Source organism: Chaetodon trifascialis, chromosome 10 (genome assembly GCF_039877785.1).
Source record: "Chaetodon trifascialis isolate fChaTrf1 chromosome 10, fChaTrf1.hap1, whole genome shotgun sequence".
NCBI lineage: Eukaryota > Metazoa > Chordata > Actinopteri > Chaetodontiformes > Chaetodontidae > Chaetodon > Chaetodon trifascialis.
In genome coordinates this window covers 7730049-7755021 of record NC_092065.1, presented here as the reverse complement: position 1 = coordinate 7755021, position 24973 = coordinate 7730049, and the positions used below count along the sequence as shown (strand labels likewise).

At 41.8% G+C, this 24973-nt stretch overlaps 1 protein-coding gene across 2 annotated transcripts in view; it reads left to right on the top strand.

The window, feature by feature from the left end:
• LOC139338147 (PDZ domain-containing RING finger protein 4-like) overlaps positions 1 to 24757 on the top strand; it is a 119232-nt gene extending 94475 nt beyond the window's left edge. For both annotated transcript variants that reach the window (XM_070973088.1, XM_070973089.1), the window contains 7 exons: positions 3715 to 3968; positions 6780 to 6882; positions 14556 to 14654; positions 16902 to 16964; positions 18716 to 18817; positions 19659 to 19787; positions 21401 to 24757. In XM_070973088.1, the coding sequence (XP_070829189.1) occupies positions 3715 to 3968; positions 6780 to 6882; positions 14556 to 14654; positions 16902 to 16964; positions 18716 to 18817; positions 19659 to 19787; positions 21401 to 22867 (2217 nt within the window). In that variant the 3' untranslated portion in view covers positions 22868 to 24757. The remainder of the gene's footprint in view (positions 1 to 3714; positions 3969 to 6779; positions 6883 to 14555; positions 14655 to 16901; positions 16965 to 18715; positions 18818 to 19658; positions 19788 to 21400) is intronic.
• The last annotated feature ends 216 nt before the right edge of the window (positions 24758 to 24973 follow it).

The following is a 24973-nucleotide window of genomic DNA, read 5'->3' as shown; positions in this document are numbered from 1 at the left end:
TATGTGTGATGAAACTTTAAGAGGCTACAGCTTGTTCTGAGCATAGGCAGTGAAGGAGGAAAGAAACGGTGCTTCATTTTGACAGGATCAAGACTGCCTGGGAATGAAGCCAATTGCAAAAAATTACTCACATTAAAATTCCACGGTACACTCACCTCACTACACTCACATGCTAGCTGATGATGCACTTTGCAGAGAGTAAAGCTGTCGTGAGATATCTCAAGGGCTGTGCTGAAAGCGGATCTTCAGTGTGAGAATATCTGGGAATATCTGAAGCTGCAGCCAGGCTTAAAGAAACCCTTCCCATCTGTCAGATAGGACTGCAGATACTAACTGAAGCAGTGTGTTTAGCTGGATAGACATCAGCCAAGGGGACGCAATGAGGATGGCAAAGTCCCTTGTGCAGGAGTTAAGGCTACTTAATATTCCTGTGTTGATTGGGGATTAATTGTTCCATCTGGCTCTCATGAAAACCAGTGAAGAGAATAAAAAAAACAAACCCTCCCGCCTCTTTTTCCTGACGTGTTTCCCTCTTGTTTCGTTTTGGTCATGGAGTATGGCTAGCAAGCGGTGAGGCTTGGAGGAGGAGGAGCCTGGACTGGACAGGCTGTACCGGAGGGAGAGCTGGGAAATTTGATCATTTTTCTCTGGGACTGTCATACGCTATAGGCTGTCTCATTTGTCTGCTCCTACTCCTTTGTTTCCACCAGGCTCCCTGTTCCAGGATTAGCCTGCGGAGCGAGAGACGAGCAGGAAAATAAAACAGAGAGAGTCAAAGGAACAATATAATTATTATAGTGCTCCATGTTTCTTTAATACAGTACTTAACTCTAATGTATGTGGCGCACAATTTAATACCTGCTGACAGGCCAAAAAATGAGAATGAAAGCAGGTTTGGAGTGTGAGGGAAGGAGGCACGAGAGAGGCTGCACGAGTGCGTTTTTATTTTTTCCCCCAAATTGCCCTGCAGTTGCACAGGAGTGGTGTTGACCCAGTTTATCTCCTGCTCAGGTGATTAATGCAGCTTCGCTACAAACAAAGGTCACGTCAGGAGGCAGGGGAGCAGGCCATAGTACAACAAGAGCTCAGGGAGTTATATATGGCGCTGTTATGGCTGAGAAAATAAGTTGGTGGTTGCTTTGTAGGGCATCACTCAGTCTCTAGAGACACGCATTGAGAAGTGGAAGAAAAAACACAACACACACAACCTTGCGTGCACACAGGAATGAACCAGGAATGAGAGTAACACACTATTATTGTATTACATTATAAATATTCATTAGATTTTCTGTTAGCAGGTAATGAGGTTAGCTATGTGGAAGTCCGTTAAATTGAACGAATAAATTAAAGGGGCTCTCCCCTGGTTTTCCACAGGAAGATCAGAACAATTAACAGTCCTACAATGTCTTTTGTGGCATTTGTGGAGGGAGCTTCCTAAAGTTTGAAACCTCTGTCGTCTTCAGGGGTGTCTAAGAGGCAGGTTGCATTACAGGATGTGTAGGATCCAGTGTTTTGGAGCTTGGAAGCTGCTCTTGGCCTCTGCTTCTTAAAGTTTGTCTTTATACAAGTCCATCCATTGTCTATACCCGACTGTCCCTTTTTGGGGTTGCGGGGGGGCTGGAACCTATCTCAGCTGTCAGCGGGCGAGAGGCGGGGTACACCCTGAACAGGGTCTTTATACAAGTGCAATATGAAATTGCTGGAGTGCCCCTTTAAGACGAGGTGAAGTTAGGACAGCAGCTGCATAACTCATAAACCCCGATGACTTGAGTGTATGTGAGTGTGTGTGTGTGTCTGCGTGCGTGCGTGTGTGTGTGGACATGAATTATATTAGTCATATTCTGGGGACATAAATCTGTTTATACAGTAACATTGTGGGGACTCGCCTTCCATATGGGGCCAAAACACAAGTCCCCAAAATGTGAATCATTGAAGGTTAGGGTGAAGACTGGCGTTATGGTGACGGTAAATCCAGGAAATAAATGTATGTCTATGTAATATCCCCAAAAGCTATTGAAATATTATTTTGTGTGTGTGGCCCAATATGGGAACAGAGAGCCATTTTGGGATATAATTGCCTTTGCTTTTTCATTTGTTCACAAAATGCACTGGTCTCCAACCTGAGGGTTCAGGATCAATCATAGGGGTCATGACATCCTCAGATGGGGACTTATGGCTTTCCAGAGGATTTATGCTATCAGCCTCTATTGACATTTTGCTGCTGCTCAAAACATGCTGAGTCACTTCTCGGAATGTACTTTCTCAAAGTCAGTGAGATGTGTAACGGAACAAGAAAAAGTGCATTAACGGTGGAATATGTGGGGGTTGAAAATATAAGATCTCTGTAGGAACTCCCCGGTGGCTTCTGCATCTTTAATATTCATTTAGAGGCAGTACATAGACGCAGCCGGAGTTACTTGAAACTATCGACGGCTCTTGAATTTAGGTCATTTTGTTAGTCCGAACTAGGCTGTGTGTTTTTATTTCTACCACTGTGTTGCATTTTAAAACGAGTTTGTGATTTGAGTTCTGAACCACTGATGCTTTTGAGCTTCCCAGCCTTCCTGTTTTTCCACAGCTGACACTTGTGAATACAAATGCGTTCTTCAACATTTATCATTTAAACTGATTTCTCTTTGCCTTGCAAGAAATGCTCCATTCCAAAACCGTATTTAAATACAAGTGCAAGTGTAATTATGCCGTGTCTACCTTCTTTCTTTTCTGCGGTTATCTAAATTATAATCTCTGGTTTCAGCGTTCATACCACAGCACATTCTCCGAGGCATTCGACAGCCATGGCTTCTCTTCCAGAGGAATTACTGATGTTAAATGAGGCAATGATTTTCTTTCTATGTGCCAGCTGTAGTGCAAATGATTTTCAATCTACCAGAAAATCCAGTTCATTTTGTGAAGATGAGGCTGAAGATGGACTGGGTGAACAGGGGCCATTTGGGCTTTGATCTAACAGTCTGACACCATTGCATCAAACCATGTTTTGGTGTATATGTTTTCCAGTGTTGTATTCATAAAGATTTCTTTTTGATCATCTGTCAAGAAGGCATTCAGGAGTAAAAAAAAAAAGAAAAAAAAGAAGTACATTTCTATCTGAGTGCATTCACTCTTCATAGAGTATGCTGCATGTCCAGAGCCTTTGGAGGTGGTGATCTGGTGCTTACGTTTCCCAGTAAACCTTGAAAGTGGTTTAACTTGTGTACAATTTATGTTACAATTATGTTGTTACAACCATTTCCTGCATCGATATGCACTTTGATGCCGTGGCATGGCTCTGCTCATGTGATGCTCTGTTGCAAAATGAGAGCAAACTTGAGACAGACTGTTCATGCCATCACAAACCATCAACACACTAAAATGCTAGTAAAGGAGGAGGCTGGGGAGGAGGAAGGAGTTCAGTTAGTGCGAGCAGGCAGCAGTGTAGATGCAGAGCTCAGTGTTGTTGTATGCAGACTTCTCTGAATCAGACTTGTGTCTTTGTGTGTCTCATCCCTCTTTATCTAATGCCACTTAGCAACAACACTGGTTCTTCAGCTTTGCATTCACAGATTTAGCTGAACCAGAGAGGTTAAGTCTATTCGACATCAGCTCTGCTTTGTAAAAGGGTTATATTGCAAAAGTCAACAAAAACACGGCATAAAAAAGAGTTTTCATATCACAGACAAAACATAATCAAGGGTCAATTTCCTCTGTCCTCCTCAGGTGAATGGGAAGGAGTTGTCCAAGTCCAGCCATGAGGAGACTGTGGAAGCCTTTCATGCTGCCAAGGACCCCGTTGTGGTGCAGGTCATCAGGCGGACCCCCAGCGGCCGCCCCCATGGCCCCCCTCAGGAAATCCATGTGGTGGATGTGTGCACTCAGACCGACATCACCTTTGAACACATCATGGCGCTGGCAAAGCTCCGACCTTCGACCCCTCCTGTGCCTGACGTCTGTCCCTTCCTGCTCTCTGACAGGTACGTACAACAGGAAATGTAGGGATTTATTTTACATCTCTGTCAATTCTAAATGTGAATTGGGATTATAGTTTGAAGGTCAGGGATTTGATAAATCGGATTTTTTATTTGACATGATAAAATTCCAAAGGATATCCGGACAGTGCCTCAAAGAGTTTGTTGTGTCCTTGTTTTGACTTTGGCTGGGACTGATGGTAATTAAGAAGGAAAAAAAAAGTAGTGAGAAATGTTATTGAGCTATGAAGCAGAAATATCAGTGTTCGCAGGATTAGCATTACAAGTATGCAAGCCGCCTGTAAAATATAAATGAATCGTCTAACCAGCTGCTCAGTCTATTCTGACAAATATAGATTTGTTTGATGAATGAGCTCCTCGGTGTCCTTCACGTCTTCTACTTACCAATAGGACAAACCTCATTTAAAAAAGAAAAAGAAGAAATAAAGGACAGGGCTAAGTGGTCCTAATTAACCATTAATACAGAATGTATGTGCGAAGTGTGCTCGGCATTTCAATGTTTAGTTTAGTATAAAGCCTTCATTTAAAAGTATCACCAGGGAGACTGAGTTTGAAAACACTGAGCGAGTATCAGCAATTCAACCACCGACATTTAATCATGTACGACTGCCTCAAATGATTTAGCATACATGAGAATCTGGATCCGTCATAGAAATTGTTACTCCTACATCACTTGAACACAGCGCAGACAGTCATGGGGGGGTACTTGTGATTGAGTGGCAGATGCACATTAACAGGTGGATCAATATGCAGTTTGCTGTTGTTTCCCTGGTCAGGACACAGCGAACAGACCTTTACAGTTTATGATTCTGTGAGTGATGTACAGTTGTGGTCAAAAGTTTACATACACTTGTAAATAACATAATGTTATGGCTCTCTTGACTTTCCAGTTATTTCTGCAACTCATTCATGAAGTTTGGTTCTTTTATGACTTTATTATGGGTTAACAGAAAAAGTGACCAAATCTGCTGGGTCAAAAATATACATACAGCAATACTAATATTTGGTTACATGTCCCTTGGCCATTTTCACTTCAATTAGGCGCTTTTGGTAGCCATCCACAAGCTTCTGACAAGCTTCTGGTTGAATCTTTGACCACTCCTCTTGACAGAATTGGCGCAGTTCAGTTAAATTTGTTGGCTTTCTGACATGGACTTGTTTCTTCAGCATTGTCCACATGTTCTGTATGCTGCTATCTTGGCCAGGGCCCCCTTACAATAGAGATTTTGTGATCTCAGTGGAACTAAATAAAGGTTAAAGACGTATTACAATCAGTAGAAGGCTCATCACATCTCAACTGGATGCTGGATAGTACAATACAGCAAAGACATGTTGTTATTGTCTGTGTGAGAGAAAGGCATGAAAACATGTACAAAACCAGATCTTGAGAGTTTAAAGTATCAACAAGAGGTTTTCTGGAAAGCAACAAAAGAAACAGGGTTCATTATTTCCTCTTCTGGCATTTTCATTTATATTCTGTTCATCTCAAAGAAGAAGTAAACTGTGAACAAGGCATGTTTAGCATAAAGGAGTATCTGGGTTTCATCTCTTGGGAATGAAACAATGAGACAGTAGCAATGCAGGAGCTTCACGGCACAGAACCGGGAAGTCAGGATGGAGCTGGTGAACCGTGAATGTGTTTGTCACACTGTATAATTAATTCCCAGCAATCATAAACATCTCTGCATAACTGTTGCTGAGACATTCAGGGATGGAATTTCAGATGGCTGCTCCATCCTTTATCTCTCATTATTAAAAATATCATTAAAAGTCTGTTATCGTCAGTGTTACATACTAGTTACAAAGTGCTGCAAATGACCTGATCAGAATCATCGCCACATGTATACATCGCACACATTACCTAGAATTCCCCACAGGGCCTTCATGCCATAATTGGAGCTGCTTGGTGTATCCGTTTTGACTCATGGAAGGTTTACAAGGTGATTAAAGCAAATGGGCTAATAAAAAAACTAGGCAACACAGTGCAACGTGTGCTGGAGGGCTACTTACAGCCCGAGGCCGACTCCAAATGTAATCAATGTGTCCCATAAAACTCCCATTTTCTTCTCTTCATCTGAGCTCAGGTGCGAAATCCAATATACAACAGATTTTATAGGTGCAACAAATGTTTGTCACTCTTGGTTTTGAGGCTGGATTGTAAACTTGTAATTGTATTCTTTGCACCCGCTGCCAATACTGGTATATGGGTAATATTGAGGCATCAAAGTATAAAGCATTCTGACATTTATCAGTCTGGTTTTGTGACTGGGAGATTGTTTGGAGACAGTTTTACAGCGCTGGGTAATCTGAGAGTCAGACAGCCCCTGAACACGTCACTCAACATGTTCAGCAGAGTGTCTTTTTGAAGTTTTTGTCCAGCGTGAATTATATCGTGTAGCACTGAAGCTGCTCATCTCGTTGGGCCCTCACAATGCGGTTTTGTTCAGTGACTGAGGGAAGCATAATAGAATTACACTGTACAATGTGGGGGGTTTTGTCTGTCAAGAGCAGGAAGCAAATTATGTGGATATGCTGTTATTAACAAGGGGCTGTACTTTTATCACACACACACTCCAGCGCTAGAGAAAGCCCTTGACAAATCCTTTATTCTTCAGATTCTAGCAAAGACAAAGGCAAGGAAATCCTGTCACTTAGAGGTATTGAACACATATGAAAGAAAATGAGGAAAAAGATCTCGCTCACGCCCAACTCCTCCACCTCTTTCTGTTCCTCTGCCTCCCTCCCTGTCTGTCTGTCTTTCCCTCTCTTTCTTCCTCTGTGTGTCTCCCCTGACAGCTGTCATTCTCTTCATACAATGGACCAGGATTACTATGAAGGGACAGACTACCTCTCCCCTGTTCCAGCTGATGGAGAGAGGACAGAGGAGTTTGAGTATGAGGTAGGAATCACACTTGACATCACTGTTTACAAGAGAGAGATTCACCAGCATGGCTAATATTAGCTAGTTTTAGCTGATTGCTGAAATACGCTGGTGCACATGTCGGCAGTAAAGAAACAAAAAATTGTGGCGCAGAAATGCCAAAGAAACAATGTGAAATAGTGTCGACATTGCATGGTGAGGTGCGAGAGGACACTGAGGATTTCATGTTAACTTAGTGCACAAAGTAGTCACTATAAATGTTATGGGAAATACACTTATTGGCTTATTAGACGGATACCTGTCTCATGCCTGTCTGGTAGCTGTAGCTGTTAGCCTAGAATACCGCCTAGCCACCAACCGGCACTAGTTAACCAACAACGTGTAAAAACAACAGTTTGTGGTTTTATGGGGAGTCGCATGCTGTAAGTGGCCGCAGTGAATTCCTGGAGTGTTTTGACATTGTCATGAGGATGCTTGAAAACCACATTTTGTCATTTTTTACACTTCTGTTTGTGTACAGATTAAACAAATGAGATCTAATGTGTTAACTGTTGAGCTTCAGAGGTGCCAGTAGGAGCAGATTTCTTCTGCCTGGAGACTTTGCGCTAAGCTAGTTGCCTCCTGGCTCCAGCCTCATACCAAACACACAAATATTAGCATGATATCAGTCTTCTCATCGAACTTTCAGCCACAAAATGAGTACCTGCCAGTATATTATCAAATTTTTAAAACTTAAGTTATCCATATGAATATTGGCCTCAACAGTCTAGTATCAGCAGGGCTTTACCACTTAACAAACATCGAAATTTTAGCACCCTTATGTACAAACACACATCTGACCCATCCAACACATGGACACACGTCCCCTCAACACCCCATATTTAATGGTGCTTAGCAATTGGTGGATGGACGCGAACACTAATTTACTCTACAGACAGGGGCACAGTCGTGGCAGATGATCAGCGGCGCTGCAGACAGATTGAGAAATCCCTTCCATCCATCGGCTGTGATGATATGCCTCCATGTTCTTGCCTTTTTTTTTTTCCTGCAAGGCAAAAAGAGAAAGTTGGTGATCTTCAAACTGTGACAGTGTTACCTGAGACTTACTAATTGTTTTCACAACTCCGGGGGAAAAAGCTACCAAGCTGGTTGACTCTGAGCTCGATTAAACCCGATTTTAGCGAGGTGTGCGTGTCAGGTGTTAGTAAGCAGAAAAAAAAAAAAACAAAGAAACACATTTCTTTGCTTCTGCGTCTTCACTGAAGTGTAAGTAACAGGAGCAGCTGGATATGTGATGTTTTTAAGGCTGTTGAACTCTGACACGTACAGATATACATACAGATGCACTGATTCAACTGTGACGGGAGGAGATAAATAGACTGCCTCCGCTTTGGTCCAATATTCTTTATTTCCGAGTCATTGAGATGTGAGCACATTGCAGCGAGGCTTCGACTGGTCTGATGTATGATGATTGCTCACCCCTCCCTCTTCTTATTTGTTTCATTTACATTTGTTCTGAATGCTTCCACCCACTGAGCTTGAGCCGTTTCTTCACATCCCAAAGAGATATGTGCACCCGCTTGGATCGCAGAGGCCCCAGTGTCAAATCGGAACAAATACAATATATTAAAGCCTCTCTTTATGCCTCATTGCTATTAACAAATCCTATTATACTGTGTATGCTTTGTGGCCTGCACCTTTTTTTTTATTTCACGCTTGAGGAGTTAGATTCCACGCTAATGCAGCCTCACTTACTGTATGTCAACTGAAAACGCTGTGAGGGGGATGTAGACGAAAGCTGAAAAGCCACTTTCAGACTCGACCTGATCCCTCACTCCCCGCTGAAGGAGAGGAAAGAAAATGAAAGACATTTCTTTAAATTACCTTTGTTAGATGAAAAAGCTCAGTAGGGGAGAGCAGTTTGCTGTCACATCACAGGGAAACCGTCTGAATCTAATTCACCTTTCTAATACACCAGGACATTGATGTTTCTGTTAGGCTAATCAACATGCAAGAGTCCTGGAGGATAGTGGTTCATAAGGTGGAGAGATGCCACACAAGTACACACACATAGTATACTGTATATTTCAAAACTGTTTGGACAGAATTCCAATTTTCCTGTACTCAGCACTTAATAAGCGGCCACAGGATGCACAACATACTGAATATTACTTTACCAGGAGAGACATTGAAGGACTGACACCTGAACTGTTACTACTTTAATGACCTCCACCTTAAAACCTACACATTGACAGAGTATTTACATGCCCTTAAAGCTGCCCTAATCAATATTTGTAATGATACAGATGACTATGTGTAATGTAAAAAGAGTTACTTGTAGTGGCTCTGCCTGCTCCTCAGCTCTACGGGGCGTTTTAGTGTCTTTTCTACTCATTGTTTTGGTTTTAAGGACTGCAGCTTATCGAGAATTCAGACCAAAAACAGCCCTGATGTTGCATTGTGGCAAAAGCTGAGTTTTGTTTTTATTTTTATTTTTTTGCTGTAGCACTATCCACTGGCACCTGCTTAACCGGACTGCTCGCCACTGCAGGCACCTGTCGAGCACCAAACAGCAGACAAGGTTAGCAGCTAGCTGGTGAACAGTGGAGCTTTTTGCAGCTAGAGCCTGATATTTTACTGATACTGAAGAAAGAAACAGGAAAAAATGAATGCAGCTAGGTTACTGCTGGTTTCCTGTAGCAAAACTATTTCTTAAACATCATGTACAGTGATTAACAAATTTATTAGACCACCACCCAAAGTAAGGTTTATGCACACACAGCTGCCCTAAATTAACAGCATTGGTAATTACCAAAATCATTTTTTATGTTTCTGTAATGATTAATACACCAATATGTAAAAGCTCTGTCACCGAAATCATATTTTTAATGCTAAAATATAACTGTTATTGTTATCCATGAATTTTCAAATTTACTGATTTACAAAAAAAATAGTAAAGCACATTATTTTTTTCTTGATCAATATGTCAAATTATAGTTATTTACTTGCGTTCCTGAACAGAAAAATTAGTTTTAGTGGTTGAATGCTTGATTAACTTCTCAGAGAAGCCCAGTGAGCCAGCTCAAATTTGGGTATAAAAAGGTGAATTCAGTTTGAAATTCAGTTTGAGAAAGTCTCCAGAATGACCATAAGCAGACGACTGACGGAACAAGGCTTAAAGGGAAGCTGCTAGGAAGTCATTATTTAGGCCTGCAAACATCCAGAAACACCTCAGATTTGCCAGGGAGCACAAACGCTGGACTGTTGATGACTGGAAGAAGGTACCCTGGACGGACGAGTCCAAGTTTGAACTCTTCGGTGAGCACTGTCATGTTTATGTCCGCAGAAAAACTGGAGAACGTTTTGATGCCAGATGCATTGCACCCACAGTGAAACATGCTGGAGATTCCATTATGGTGTGGGGTTCCATTTGTGGAAAGGGTGTGGGCAAATGAGTGAAAATCAACGGGTATCACGAACAAGACCACATCTCTACCACATCTTAGTGCATCATGGAATTCCTTCTGGACTGACTCTGATTGGGAGTGAGTTCATATACCAACAAGACAATGACCCCAAGCATACTTCAAAGCTGTGCAGAGACTATTTGACCAAGAAAAAGGAATCTGGAGTACTGGAACTGATGGACTGGCCAAGTCAAAGTCCAGATTTGAATCCTATTGAACAAATTTGGGATTTAGTAGATTCAAAGATTGATCGCACAAAAGTTTTATCTAAAGCAAGTCTGTGGGTACAGCTAGAAACTATTTGTAACTCGAGACGGAAAGAGTAGAAAAGTACATAAAAACAATACCAGCAAGAATGCAAGCTGTTATCAAGGCCAAAGGAGGCCATACAAAATATTAAGTTTTTTGGTTATGTGTGAAAAAGGACTATTTAGTCATTTCACTTTGTTATTTGCCAAATAAATAACTATATTTGTTTTCTCGTTTTTATGACAGGTGGTCTAATAAATTTGTTAAGCTCTGTATATGACAGGTTTCTGTAGTCGAAAAAAAAAAGATTAGAGAAATTCAGTTAATGCAGCGAGACTTCTGTAGGAGAAACCTGTCTGATTTTTGTCATGTGTACATGTAACATAAATAACTACAAATGTTCATGAAAGACTACAGATAGGGAGAGCATCGCTGTCTTACCCATGATGTAGGATGAAAGGAAGTGCCACATTTGCATTCAAAGTAAGTCAGTCTGCCCAAACGAAAAAAGACTCTAAATAAAAAATAGCTTATGTATATCTGTAAAGGTGCAACTTGTAGTAGTAGTAGTAAATAGTGTGTAGTGAAATCTGATTACTACAGTTAGTATTTTAGCTAAGTTTATCTACAACCCTGAGTCCAAAAAAGTTGGGATGCTGTGTTTAGCGACAATGGTTTTCCAAAGTGTTCCTGAGCTCATGCATAATATTTTTTTTATCCAATCATGCGTTCATGAAGTGATGAACCTCGCTCCATCCTCGCTTGTGAATGACTGAGTCTTTCCAGGATGCCCCTTTCATACCCAATCATGATACACGTGATACACAGCATCTCAAGGTTTTTTGGAATCAAGGGTGTATAACCTCAAGAGGTTGAGGATGGACTTTAAAATAAGTTTCACTTACGCTAGGTGGGGAGGATTTGAGTGAATATATACAGTATATTGCAGCTCATCTAATTTAATTGTTCATTCTGCAGCAGGGGTGAAGGAGAATTTCTCTGCCTCCCTGTGGTTAAAACTGAACAAATCCTGAACTCAGTGCAAGAGCCTAAAACGTCTCTGTCCTCTGATGGTTGGCTTGTTTGGAATAATGAAACACACAGGCTGTGCCTTATAGCTAGAATTTCACACAGACACATCATACATTTCCTCGAATCCCTTGATGTGCATGTGGCCACAACACCATGTTAGTAACCCTTCCTTTGATTAGTTTCGGCAAGTTCTGAAGAAGTGAAGTGCTCCAAGCTCAGAGATAGTCTTCCCTTCTTCTTGCCAGTGGTAGCTATCCATGTATTTGTGACTGCTTTTTTAATTACTGGCAATCAAAGGCACGATTATTATGACAGCATCCAATGCGCTTTGATGGTGGGCAGCAATCTTCCCCCTAATCTCGCCATCGCAGTCATTAATTTACTGTCAGCCCTCTTCCCAGTGCCACGCGGCAATCTCCCGCCTGAGAGGCAGAGAGCTCCCCTAGAAAATGGAGAAGAAAAATCAAAAGGGAGCAGGCTAGACTGAGGTTGGTGAATGCATGTTTGATGTGAGTGGGTGTTTTTTTATACATAATATTATCTTAAAACGAGAAAACCAAAGAACGTCTGGTAAGGAAAACAAACGGTCACATATGTGGGCTGCACATAGTTCAACACAGTCGTCTGATGTTTCATCCAACATGCAGTAATTGTAGCAATCTATTTTCTCTGATCATTTAGCCACAGGTCTCCTGCACTATATCTAGCCATTAATTAGTCAGAGGTAACTTTAGGCTTGTTTCGCAGAGCCAGATAGGGATGATGTAGTACCTGCTCACACCTATGCTTCGCCTCAGTCTCAGCAATTAATTTGTGTGGTATATTTTTAGACAGTGTCTCTGAGACATTGCTCGCAATTTCAATCTTTCCCACAGATATCTCACAACTTCTCATGTGTTAGCATGCAAGGTGTGTGCTGTCTTTGTGGCTCCCATTACCTCCATGACTGCTTCGTTGCATCAGGCGATGTACTGCGTTAATAATGTCTCTACCAACAATAACAGTGGTAACTCATTAGTAACATTTTTAATATATCTAATGACTGATTCTTGCAGCACGCGTTGTTGAGGTTGTCAGAAGCAAAGCTTCTTCCCTCTCACGTTGTGTCCTTGCATATCAGCCGGGATTTGAGGTTGTCATCGCTTCTGAGACAGTCAATTAAAGATCTGAGCTCCCCATCAGGTGGAGGGTGTCGAGAAAGATAAAACGACAAAGCTCAGACAATGTCGTTTTTCTCCAGCTCTTTTTCTCTGTGTCTGTGAAAATGTGTGTGCTCTGCTGAATGGTGTGTGTAAGCGTAGGAATTGTACAGGGATGCAGGAATTACTTTTTTAGTGTGTGTTGCCCGGCAGCAACAGCAGCAGCAGATCTCTGGTCCAAAAACACCTCAGTGATCTGCCAATGTGTGAGAAAAGCAGAGGTAGAGAAGTGTTGAAAGAAAAGGGTGACAGGAGAGAAGGAGAAAATGGGAATTGAGTCTAAAGATGGGTTTGTTTGTGTGTGGAGAGGCGGGGGGCCATAAACAGCTTAGGAGGGGTAGCCAGAGGCACCAGGTGGCAGCTTCCTGGCAGCGGTATTGGCCTTTTCCCCTCATCTCATCCCACCACGGTCAGACTTCGACCCCCTCGTTCCCCTTCCCAAAGCCCAGCCACATCTGACACGTGTAACCAGCCAACCCACACTTGTCACAGAGGAAATGAATCTCTCTCTCTGTGCGAGACCCCTCTGAGCCCCACCAGAGCCACTGCCGTTGCCTCATTTCTCTCTGCCCCCTCCGTCCTCGTCTCCACTCAACCACCTCGCTCCTGCTGCTGAGAGTTGGTGTGTTTCTGCTCTAATGAAGACTTTGGGAGGAGAGGCCATTTCACACTCGATTCCCTCCAACACCCTTGATATGTTTCAGCATTTGGAGATGGGGCACGGGCTCGTGCTGTTTGGTGTTTGGCTGGGCCTGTGTTGTGGGAAATGGAGTGCAAAGTAGGTTATGTACATAAACTGTCTGCAAGCCCAGGAGAAATTGGAAGTTGTGTTTTTTAGATATGAGATGAAGGGGGACTGTGCCACTCACTCAAGTGCTGGTGGTTAATCAAATCTGTGTGTGTGTATTTCTGAACTTAAATGAAGAATTCCTGTTGACGCCAGGGTAATCTGCTGTGTTCCAAGAGGCTCGGGGGAAATATGACGACCACTGATTTGTAAGTCAATAGTTTGTTGATCTCTCCCTGAGGGAAGATGGGGAATACTTTGGTGCTGCAGTAAATATGTATATCTGGTAGCACTAGCATAATTCTAGTTTATTTATAGTCTAATATTCTATAACTTGGCAACAGCTTGAAAGAAAAACACTTGAGGTCCTCTGACATTTATCAAAGCCCCACCGATCAAACTCTGCGAGCTGAGAATGTCTTTCATGATCAAACACTCTGAGACTCAGACGAAAGTTGGCAATCCAGACTCAGAGCGTCTCAAAAACAAGCAGGATTTTTGTGCTCAAACTTGAAGAACATTGTTACTTGATCCTCAGTTGAGCAGAAACTTTGTGTTTGTGTATCCATTGTTATGCATCAAGATTTTAGTTTTATGGCAAGTCAGTCAGTTTGCGTCTTTATTAAAGGTTACAGAGGTCTTCAATGTTGGCAGAACAATATCTCCATGAGGTTCATTTAGTAGTAGAGTGGGTGCAGTTGTCATGGAGTGGTAGTAAATTTCAACACTTCAAGGATTTCTCTTCCATGTTGGCTTAAAGTGCTCAGAAAAATCAAATTTGACCATGTACAATTCCATGACAACTGCAAACTCCACCTCTAGAGGAAGATTGTGTGATATAATCCAACACTCTTGAGTAGCTAAATGGACCCTGTGGGGAAACTGTTTCCAAGGTCAAAAATGAACTTTCAATGTCTTGTTTTTACATGTATTGTATTTTCCCCCTCATCTATTTAGGAAGTGGAATTGTGTCGACTCAGCAGCCAAGAGAAGTTGGGCCTAACTCTCTGCTACAGAACAGATGAAGAGGAGGATGTTGCCATCTATGTCAGTGAGGTGAGGAGATACAGTAACTTGCCCTTCAAGATGATTGACTTTGAGTTCAAAGGGTTGATTTCCTTCATATAACACCATGAGTGCTGCATCTTCTAACTTAGTTTGCCGTGAGAAAATACTTAAGTTTTTCATTTTAAGAACTCGCTAACCACAGAATTGCATCTCTTTGATCTTTCCCTGCTCTGCTTTGCTCCTGGATATACTGTAAAAAACACATGCAACATAAATGTATCCTCCTCCTGCAAGCCTTTTTTTCTCACCACCACATTTAGGGCAGCTGGCTGTTTAAAAAATGAAAACATTAATACACTTAGGACATAAGCTATTTCCATATTTTACAGTTTTCTTTCATTTCAGTTCTTTGACATGAACACTGCTGTCGAAAAGACTCATCATGACAGTATTAGAGTTCCTCTGTAAAATGTCTAAACAACTGAAAGAGCAAGATTTCAAGACTAAATCAATTGTGATATTTAATATTCATTTTCCAATTTATGATTTACTTTAGTATTCATGTGAGCATAGCAGGTTTCTCTATTGGGTATAGTAATTTTAAAATTGAACTGTTTTTCAAATACAAGTGATGTTGTTGAACAGTTTGGCAATGTTGTAACTGCCTGATGATACTGTCAGCTGTAAGCATGAAATGACTGCCAAGACAGGGAAAACAAACAAAACAAAAATGCTCTCAGATCTTGTCAGAGTTTTCATGCAGTCCTCTCAGTACAGCTGACATAGAACAAGCAAGCTGTGAGATACATGTTAGCATTTTTCATCCACTTGTTGGAAACCTATACTGTTCTCCATTCTGCTCAACTTTCCCTCCGATTCGTTTGAAGTTGACTCGGACCCTGCAAGGTGTTCGCTTTGAGAGCAGAGTGGAATATAAATCAATGTGGTCTGTGGCTCCTGGCAGCATCTTTAAGTGTTCGCTCTGCAAAAAAGTAGAGCTAAGAGGTGTGTGCTGCATTTCGATGAGGCAGCTGAATGTCACTGTATACACGATGTGTTAGAGGAGGTGTTACGTGTTCTGATCTTGCATAAATAGTGAGAACACATCAACATGCAGTTCAGAACAATGCAAGGTCATTTTAAAACAAGTTAGAATTCCCAACTCTGTAGTGCTTGATGAATGGCCACGTTGCTTTTTAGCTATTTATGTGTTTCCATTGTGTCTTACAGTATGATGGTTAAATTATTCAGAAGAGAGCAGAAAAAGGACATTCTTTGGTCCACCTGTTCATTTTCTACACTTGTTTAATTCTTCTCAGGTGCACAGGAGGCTGGACTCTATCCAAGCATGAATAGGGCAAAAAGGCAGAGTCCATCCTGGACAGGTCGCCAGTCTATTGCAGGACCAACAACCACTCCCATTCACACTAAAGAGCAATTTAGAGTTTACAGCCCACCTTCCACCTCGTTGTTTGTTTCTTCTGGATCCATTTTCGTTCCACATTCAAACAAAGTGAGAAAGGCACACAGAAGGTCGAGTCAAACTCAAGGCCTTGTTGTTCTTTGACAAAACTGTAATGAGCAAACACTCATATATTTTCCTATTTCAGTTTTCAGTTGTAGATTATTTAAGCCTTGGATGCTCTCCCCAGAACTGCAGAGAGATTACCTTCAGTTTGCTCCGTTCCCTCCAGTCCTACCCGCAATTCCTGTCTTGTGACCTCTCTCCCAGTTTAATGAGTGTTCCTCTGTGTAGGAGTGGACTATCATGAAGATGGAGTGCCACAGCACCTCACCATCTCCAGAGATCCCACCTGAAAGGAAAGAGTGAAACGAATGGCCCCAGACACCGATTGATTGGCTGATGAAATAGTGTCCTGCCTCCTTGTTCACTGGCATTAGTTATAGGAGGAGCAGGTGCATCATGTGTTGATGTTGAGTTACAGCCTGTGAATGCTATATGCAGAGGCTTGTGCTATATAAACCTGCCAGAATATAACAACTGAGGCAGGGACAATTCAGGACTTAAATGATAAAGGTGATAACTCAGTTTGCTGTGGCTTTTGCTCAGGGCTAAAACTATCCATGCAGCTGCAGGAAAGCCATTTTATATCTAAGGTCTTCCCATTGCAGCCCACCTACTGTGTGTGCTCACATTGTTAATAATAGTCTAGACATGTCTAGCTGGGAGATGTCTACATAATGAGTTAAAACATTTTCAGGCACTTTGCGATTCTCTTGAAAGAAGACTGAAAGTGTTTCAGAGGCTTTATTTTCCTCCTTCTACCTTCACAGATCAGTCCAAACAGCATCGCTGCCAGAGATGGACGCATCCGAGAGGGGGATCGCATTTTACAGGTACAGGAGGACACTCTCTCACCGCCCCTCTACACAAACTCTCATTAGAGTCAACGTAAAAACACGCTTTTATTTTGTCACACAACCACTGTCTCCCAGCACGAGAGCCCATTCATTTTTAATGGCTGCACATTAAAGGGGGAACTCGCCCCCGCTGTGACTGTTAGAGGGGGAGAAATGCCCCCCTGGCTGTTTTAGTTACCGACTCAGCACCAACAGGGGTTTTTAAGAGTTCTGGTTCAGGATGGCGCTGTGCTGCAGCTCACTGCCTCCTACGGGATAGCTGAGAGGCCATGACTGTTATTATGCCCAAGCTTCATCTTCAGGCCAGAGATTCAGAGGAATTCTGCTCCTGACAATGAGAGGCAGTTGTTAGGGCTGATGGCTGGATAGTGTTACCTCCGTGGATTAGGTGGGTAATTACTGTTTTTGTGTTGGTAAGTGAGAGCTTCTAATTTTAATGTTAAAGCTGCATTAATGGATTTATTTTGGCCACTTGGGGGCAGTGAAAAAAGATGAAAACAACATCTGATGCATCACCTTATTGAATCGTTATGGCAAACAATTGCCTTTTTACACATTCAGCAGACAGAGCAACATTAGCATTGACTTTGTGCTGCTTTTTAATCTTCTAAAGAATACAAGTCCAATACTTCACTTTCCTTTTAGCTATTTTTGGGTCTCCACCAATTCCTGGGGGAAATATGCCTGTATGTCTGTATGCACCAAACTGCAGTGGGCTTATCGGGATTATTTATCAGTCAATGTTTCTCTTCTGCTGCTTGAAATATGATATGTGAAGAGAAGGTTGCATTGCAGGCCCAGCAACAACAAACCAAAACAGGCTCAAAAGCTCATTAGAGGTGGGGAGGAACAGCAGAGGTGGGTTATAATTCAGTGTGGGTTGTGACACCTTTTAGATTATACACAGTCATTGTTAATATGAAAAATACTCATTTGTGCAGCATTAAGGTTAAATGTAGTGCACAGGGAAATTTTGATGCCACAAATGGGTGATGTGAACTGTTTTCACACTGACAGGGAATGGGTCTAAGAACTAAAACCACAGTATTCTATGCAGAAAATGTCTGTTAATAGGTATAGTTGTGCATTTTGAGAGAGGAATAAAGTCAACGAAGAAGTAGTCTGCACAAGCGATTATTAGATGCGGGAGGCAGATGCATAAGCACTGTTGGTCTAATTGACCGGTGTCTACCATGTGTTGTGTGACTGATTTAAACCAGGAGTGTGTGTGTGTGTGTGTGTGTGTGTGTGTGTGTGTGTGTGTGTGTGTGTGTGTGTGTGTGTGAGGCAGACCAGTACTCTGGCACTATTATCCACTAGTGACAGGGCCATTACTCTGCCTGCAAAAAGATGGACGCCCCCTGTCAGTGGCCAGTTAATTGTACGGGTAGATGTATGTAGGCTGCCGGATACTTTGGTGAACACAACAGCTCCGTCGGCAGTTACTGTCCCATTCATAATCACTGCTGGGTCCCGCTTCATATTAGGGAGCAGCACAGAGTGTTTACAATTTCCACCAGAAACAAAAGCATTACTGTGCAGTGCCACTTTTATTGTGGCACTTTGTTTTTCGTAAGGGCGAGAGAATGAAGCTGTCTTCAGTGTATGAATGTGTGTATGTACGGAATTGTGTTCAAATATTTACATTTCTGTATACAATACATGTTTGCTTGCTTAGGTCTGACTTAATAGTAAGCATGGTAATTATATTTGTATTTCATCTGCAGATTAATGGCCAAGACGTACAAGATCGAGAGGAAGCTATGGCAGCACTCTCCAATGATGAATGTAGGAACATTGTGCTGCTGGTTGCCAGACCAGAGATGCAGGTTAGAAATGACCACACAGTCACTGACATACTGCATGTTTTAGTCACTGAATGAGAACACTGACTGTGAGCCTAACATGGATAAAGGAAGCATGCTACTCATAAATTACAGCCTTGAAGGTTTGTCATTTACAGTGTATTTGCTCAGAGTAAACCTTAGCTGTCTGGGGTAGCCAACCCTCCCCCCTCACCAATGCCACAACCACTCCTTGTAGAAGCCACCACTGAGACACCTCATCATGTTTTATTTTTATGTAGCGCCACTGTAATTGACTTCCAACGGTAAGCCATAAAAGCTAATGGCATGCTAATGTGGAGTGAGTTCAGGCCCAAGGCCGACGGCAAATAAGTGAAAGGACTCTGCCGCAGTGCAGATGAGCCAGGAGCAATAGTAGAGTCTTTATAATTAATTGTGTCTCTCTGTAGTAAATCTGACGTCTTCAGATATGGATCCCATTTGGTTTACATCGGCAGGCAAACAGATGATGGATGGTGTAGAGCAAATAGGTCAAAGGTGGCAGTCTTATGTCCATTAAACTGCTTTGGCTTGATTTTAAGATTACAATGCATGTTTTAAAGATGAGTGGTGGTGCTGGTGTTTTGTTGGTTAAGAAACAAGGAACTGCATATCTGTCAAACACCACATCACATTGATGCTTGCAGTTATTTCAAAACCATGCTGGGAGTTCTTTCAGAAAATCCTATTTGGGCACCCATTTGGAACACCCAACTATTTGTTTGGAGACACAGTGTCGCCACAAGCTTTAGGCCTTGACAAATAGCACTCACCCCTTTCTTTCTCTCTCTCTTTCCATACGCTTCCCTCCTTCATTCAACCTTAGCTGGAGGAGGCCTGGCTGGATGATGAGCACAGTGAGTTCCTGGAGCAGCTGAAGATGGAAATGTTGGAGGAGCAGCAGAGAGAGGAGATGGAACTGGCTGCCTTACAGGAGGAGCAGGAGTATGAACAGGTCAGACAGCAGCAAAACATATGCGTTGCATAACTGGATTAGCAAGTCAATGACAAGGCCTTGTTTACTGGATTTAAGAAACTCTGGAAAGCGGTTTCTTTTTTCTTGCTCTATTCAAAAAGAGTAACGCCCCTAAAAACTAGTGAGTCCCAAAGGAATAGATTTAAAGGTACAATGTGTAAGATATGGCCAGAAATTTAGTTTAAAATGTAAAGGAAAAAAAACTTAAACATTAACAATAACAATTCTGACATTCTGTCAAAGACATCTATGTATTGAGTTGCAGAGATATCCACTGAAGTTAGAAAGTTAGCCAGCTAGCTGCGGTCCTTTCTGTCCCATAATACCACTTTGTATCTCAAGAGGTGAGAGTCTGAAAGTATTGTAGTTTCAGCTAGGAAATGGATGGTTTCCTATGCTTAATTGCGCTCTTTGCTTTTTCAGTGTAATAAATACACAAACTTGCATAATGCAAAGTTGCAAACTTGCCTGTTTTCCTCATTAAACAGAAAAATACAACCTTATGAATTCAGTCTCTTTTACCAAACTTTAAGAGCTAAACTGACAGAGTAACTCAGCGTAAACACACTTCATTCAAACTTGACAGAAAATTAAGCTCACCAGAACAATCTGAACAATCTCGCAGCTCTCCTGTCCCTTCCTGTCGTGTCTGCATTGTCCTCAGACTTAGAGTCCTAGTCGCAGCCACAGTAAATCACCTCTGCACCGTTTTCGGCCCTCCTCAAGTCCACCCATTTGCCCATTTTTGAATTAGCCAGGAGTTTGGCAAAGTCAGGTGCTGCCAAGATGGCAGTGAGCTTCAAAATGTCTCATGTCAAGGATACTATGTCAATTGTTTTATGCAGTCTATGGTTCTTACACATTTTACCTTTAAGTTAACATTCCCACTGTCTGGGAGACCGCAGTAGCCACTGAGTTATGAACATCACACCATAAGACTGACCAATAATTGCTTTGACAGTATTAGGACACAATTCACAGTCAATATTAACCAGATCTAGCCAGTGGCAGCGATTGATTCAAGCTCTTCATTGACTTTGCAAAACAGTGAAAACAAGCTTTGAAATATGAATATAAAATAATGATTATGAATATTTATGGGAGGGGACTGTTGCACCATTTAAATTCCAAACATTAGTAATCATAATTTAAAATTCTGTTTTGTTGAGATGATAGCATGCTACAAAAAAAAACCTTATAAATGGAACTTCAAAGACATGGCAGAGAGGAAACAATCCCTGAAGTATCAGAGCTGCAGAACAGAGTTATGCACAACAGCACATGTAATCCTTTAGGAGAATGCAGAATAGGGTTGCACTTTTTGAACTCTTAAATACTGTAGTTCTGTTGACTTTTTGTTGTTTTCTGTACTCATTTCATAAAAAGGTAGCTAAAACAGAAAACTGTAGCAGAAAACACCAGAGTACCTTTCAAAGTTCATCGTCATATATAACATATTTCATTAATTAAAACATATTTGAAAGTATTCATGCAGATAAGTTGAAAATATGCTTAAGAACAGGTTTACATACATCCTTCTCTGGTTCATTAAAAGAAAAGTTTATCACAATGTCTTATTTTATTAATTTCAGAGAGCAGAAGATGACAAGCCCACCTGCTCCACACTCCCTCATCATAAAGATAGTGTACTCAGTATAAGAGACAGAATGGAGAGCTCGGAGCATAATGTCCTGGCACACATCCAGAGACGTCTGTCACAGTGCCTGAGAGACAATCGGGACACACACTGTACCACCAGCTCCACGCGGCTGGAGGACAAAGAGGATGAGGACGATGATGAGACCGAGGGTGATCGTTTCCAGCAGCTCTTGGAGCTTAAGTGTCAGATACGTAACAGCGGTGAGTACGACCTGTTCTACAGCCACCGCAGCACCATTGAGTGCAGCATGGGGGAGCAGGGCGGTGTACAGCATGAGCTACGGATGCTCAACGAGGAGCTACGCAGCATCGAGCTGGAATGTCAGAACATCATGCAGGCCCATAACCTGCGTAAAGGCCAGCAGTCTCCCTCCATGGGCCACTCTGCACCCTCAACTAAAAACCAAAGCCTCCATCGGAGTGATCCCGCAAAGGGTAAGCTGGCTGACATTAATGAGAGGCTGGAGAAATCGGACAAGGACAGCTCCAGTGCCTATAACACAGCGGAGAGTTCACGGAGCACCCCTCTTGCAATGGACCGCTCCCCAGAGCACTCACTCCAGAGGATGGTTAGTCTCACCAACCAGAGGAACCTCTGCAGTGGCCTTGCCACTGGCCCTTCTCTTAGCCCAATCCCAGCCTGCCATGCTCCAGTGCCAGGCAAAAGCAGTAGCCCTGACCACAGCAAACCCTCTGAGTCAAACCAGACAACTCAAGCTGAGGAGGACAGCAGCCGGAAATTCAAACCACGTGCTTCCCAAATTCCTTACTTCTCTCCATCCCATAGCTCCCAGCAGAGGCAGGTCAACATCCCAGCTCATGCCCGCCACTACCAGAGCTACATGCAGTTGATCCAGCAGCGCTCAGCTGTAGAGTATGCTCAGAGCCAGCTCAGCCTCCTCAGTGTCTGCAAAGAGCCTCAGAGGCCCATTAATGAGCCCAAGATGGAGTGGAAGGTCAAGATCCGCAGTGACGGCACGCGCTACATCACCAAGAGGCCTGTGAGAGACAAAATCTTGAGGGAGCGAGCTCTAAAGATTAAAGAAGAGCGTAGTGGGGGAATGACCACGGATGATGATGCAATGAGTGAAATGAAGATGGGGAGGTACTGGAGTAAAGAGGAAAGAAAGCAGCACCTGGTCAGAGCAAAAGAACAGAGGAAAAGACGAGAGTTCATGCAGCGCAGTCGGCTGGAAAGCTTGCGGGAGAACCCTCAGAGCAGCAGCGAGGGTCGCAAGGAAGTCAGCATTATAGAGCTCAGCCACAAGAAGATGATGAAGAAACGCAACAAGAAGATCCTGGACAACTGGATGACTATCCAGGAGCTGATGACTCATGGTACTAAGGCCCCCGAGGGGGCCAAAGTGCACAACGCCTTCCTATCAGTCACTACTGTATAAAAAAAAAAGAAACACACACACACTCTACCCCATGCGGTATAATATACTTGCCTCGTTCAATGTGGCGCTTTTTTTGAGGACAATAGGAATATTTTTCACAGTTTGTAACCCAAAAAAGCATTTTGTAAAGAATTTATCAGTGGTGTCATGCCGTTTTCTTCATATTTTTCAGTATTTCTTTTCACATCACTCTGCGGGAAAAACATTTTTTCTATGAAATTATGACTATATAATTATTTTATTACTTCACTCTAAACATGTTTATCTTTTCAATTCTATTTTCATATTTATGTTGGAACCATATAACTCAAAATAGTTGTATGAGCATCTCAAGAAAGTTGAGTATTTTCTTTTGTGTATTATGTACAGTTGCCAGTTGCAACACACAATGAATCAGTGAGTTTTCTGCCTTTCACTAACTTTTTTTAATGCTCCTTTAATAAACAAATCTATTTATCTTTCAAAGCTGAAATCATTAACTCATTACTCTTAACGCGTTGTCAAGATGTAGGTCAAGTTATATTCCAGACTACTGGTGCATAGACTTGGACTACCAGTCCAATTAATCATAAGGTCTAATAGTCAGCCACACAGGGGTTATAAAATGATGATAGCTTACATGGAAAAAGAGAGTAAATAAGGTACAAATTTGAGCTTTAAAGGGACAAATATCACACATTCCTGTCATACTACTGTAGACTTTGTTCCTAATAAAAGATTGAGTATAACTATGACTTAAATGTGTAAGAAATGCAATCACCTGAAAGGGAAAAAAATCCCCTTCAGACTCAAGTGTTTCACCTCAAATGTCATATCTGTTTTTGGAGGAAAGATCTTTGAGGTTTTAGATTGCTGAACATTGTAAATTGCAAATATGAGCAAAACAGGAAATACCTGTTTCCAATGTCATTAGCAGTTTTATAAAAGCATCTTTTGAAAGTTTGATACCTCATCTTACAGTAAAACTCTTCATATGTTCTTTCTGTAATTTGTGAACTTGAGCCACTTTTTTAACAAAGCTACAAACAAGAAGCTGCTATACTGACAGCTCAATGGAAGAACACCTTTGAGGACACACGGATTATGTACGTACTACATATTGTACTTCTAAAATAGAGATTTTGGTTTAAAGGAACACAAATGTCACAGGAGTCCAAGATGTTCTGACACATTGCCAGTGCTGCTGCTTGTTTGTTTGGTGTGCAGCTTTGGATAAAAAGATTTTGTATTCGGTTTTTATTTTTGCTTAATATTTTGAGTTTTTTTCTACATATTCAGCAACAGATGGACCTGCTCATAGCTTTTACATACCAGTATTTTTACATCATTTTTACTCTCCACATACACCTTTACTCAGCATAGCCTTAACAGCAAAAACTGAATCAATGATGCATTTGTGTGGCAGACTGATTTAATACACAAACTGTTTCTGGATACCTCTGTGCAAAAGGAGGTATCTTTCAGCCTTATTCATGCATTGTATAATTTGAGTTTTAACCAGAAAAAAACATAGATATTGTATAGTCATTACCGAATTCTGTTTGAGGTCACATTGAACTTGTGTTGGGGTGATTGCCACTGAGCAGGACTCAGAACACAGCACATTAGATCACTGAAAAACTAAACTGGTGAAATGAATGGGTTGCCATTTATCAACAGGCTTTAAAGTTCAGTTACATGTACAGTAAACTCATTCCAAATGCCTCCTTTTTAACTGAAATATTGTAAATTTGAAATTTTAAACCGATCCCTGTATTTGTTTGGAGTCAATGTCAATGGTCTAATTTTGAGTAATGAGTAGTTGGCACATTTGTAGCCAGGTAAAATGTGTGATAATGGTGATCTTTGCAAAAGAAATGATAATAAATTATTGTTTTTTGGTAAAACATCACACCGTTTCATGTTTTAATCAGACATTTGCAGAGCAACCAAAATCTCCTGATAGTATTTGCAAGGATCCAGTGCACTACATTTGTAATTCAAGTGATTTTTCTTAGTTGCTTTAAAAACAGTGTGAAAGTGAGCAACAATCTGTGCTGTCCCTCTGGTCTTCAGTGATGATGCTGAGGGAAAATGCACAAATAAGAAAGGTGGAAAGCAACAAAA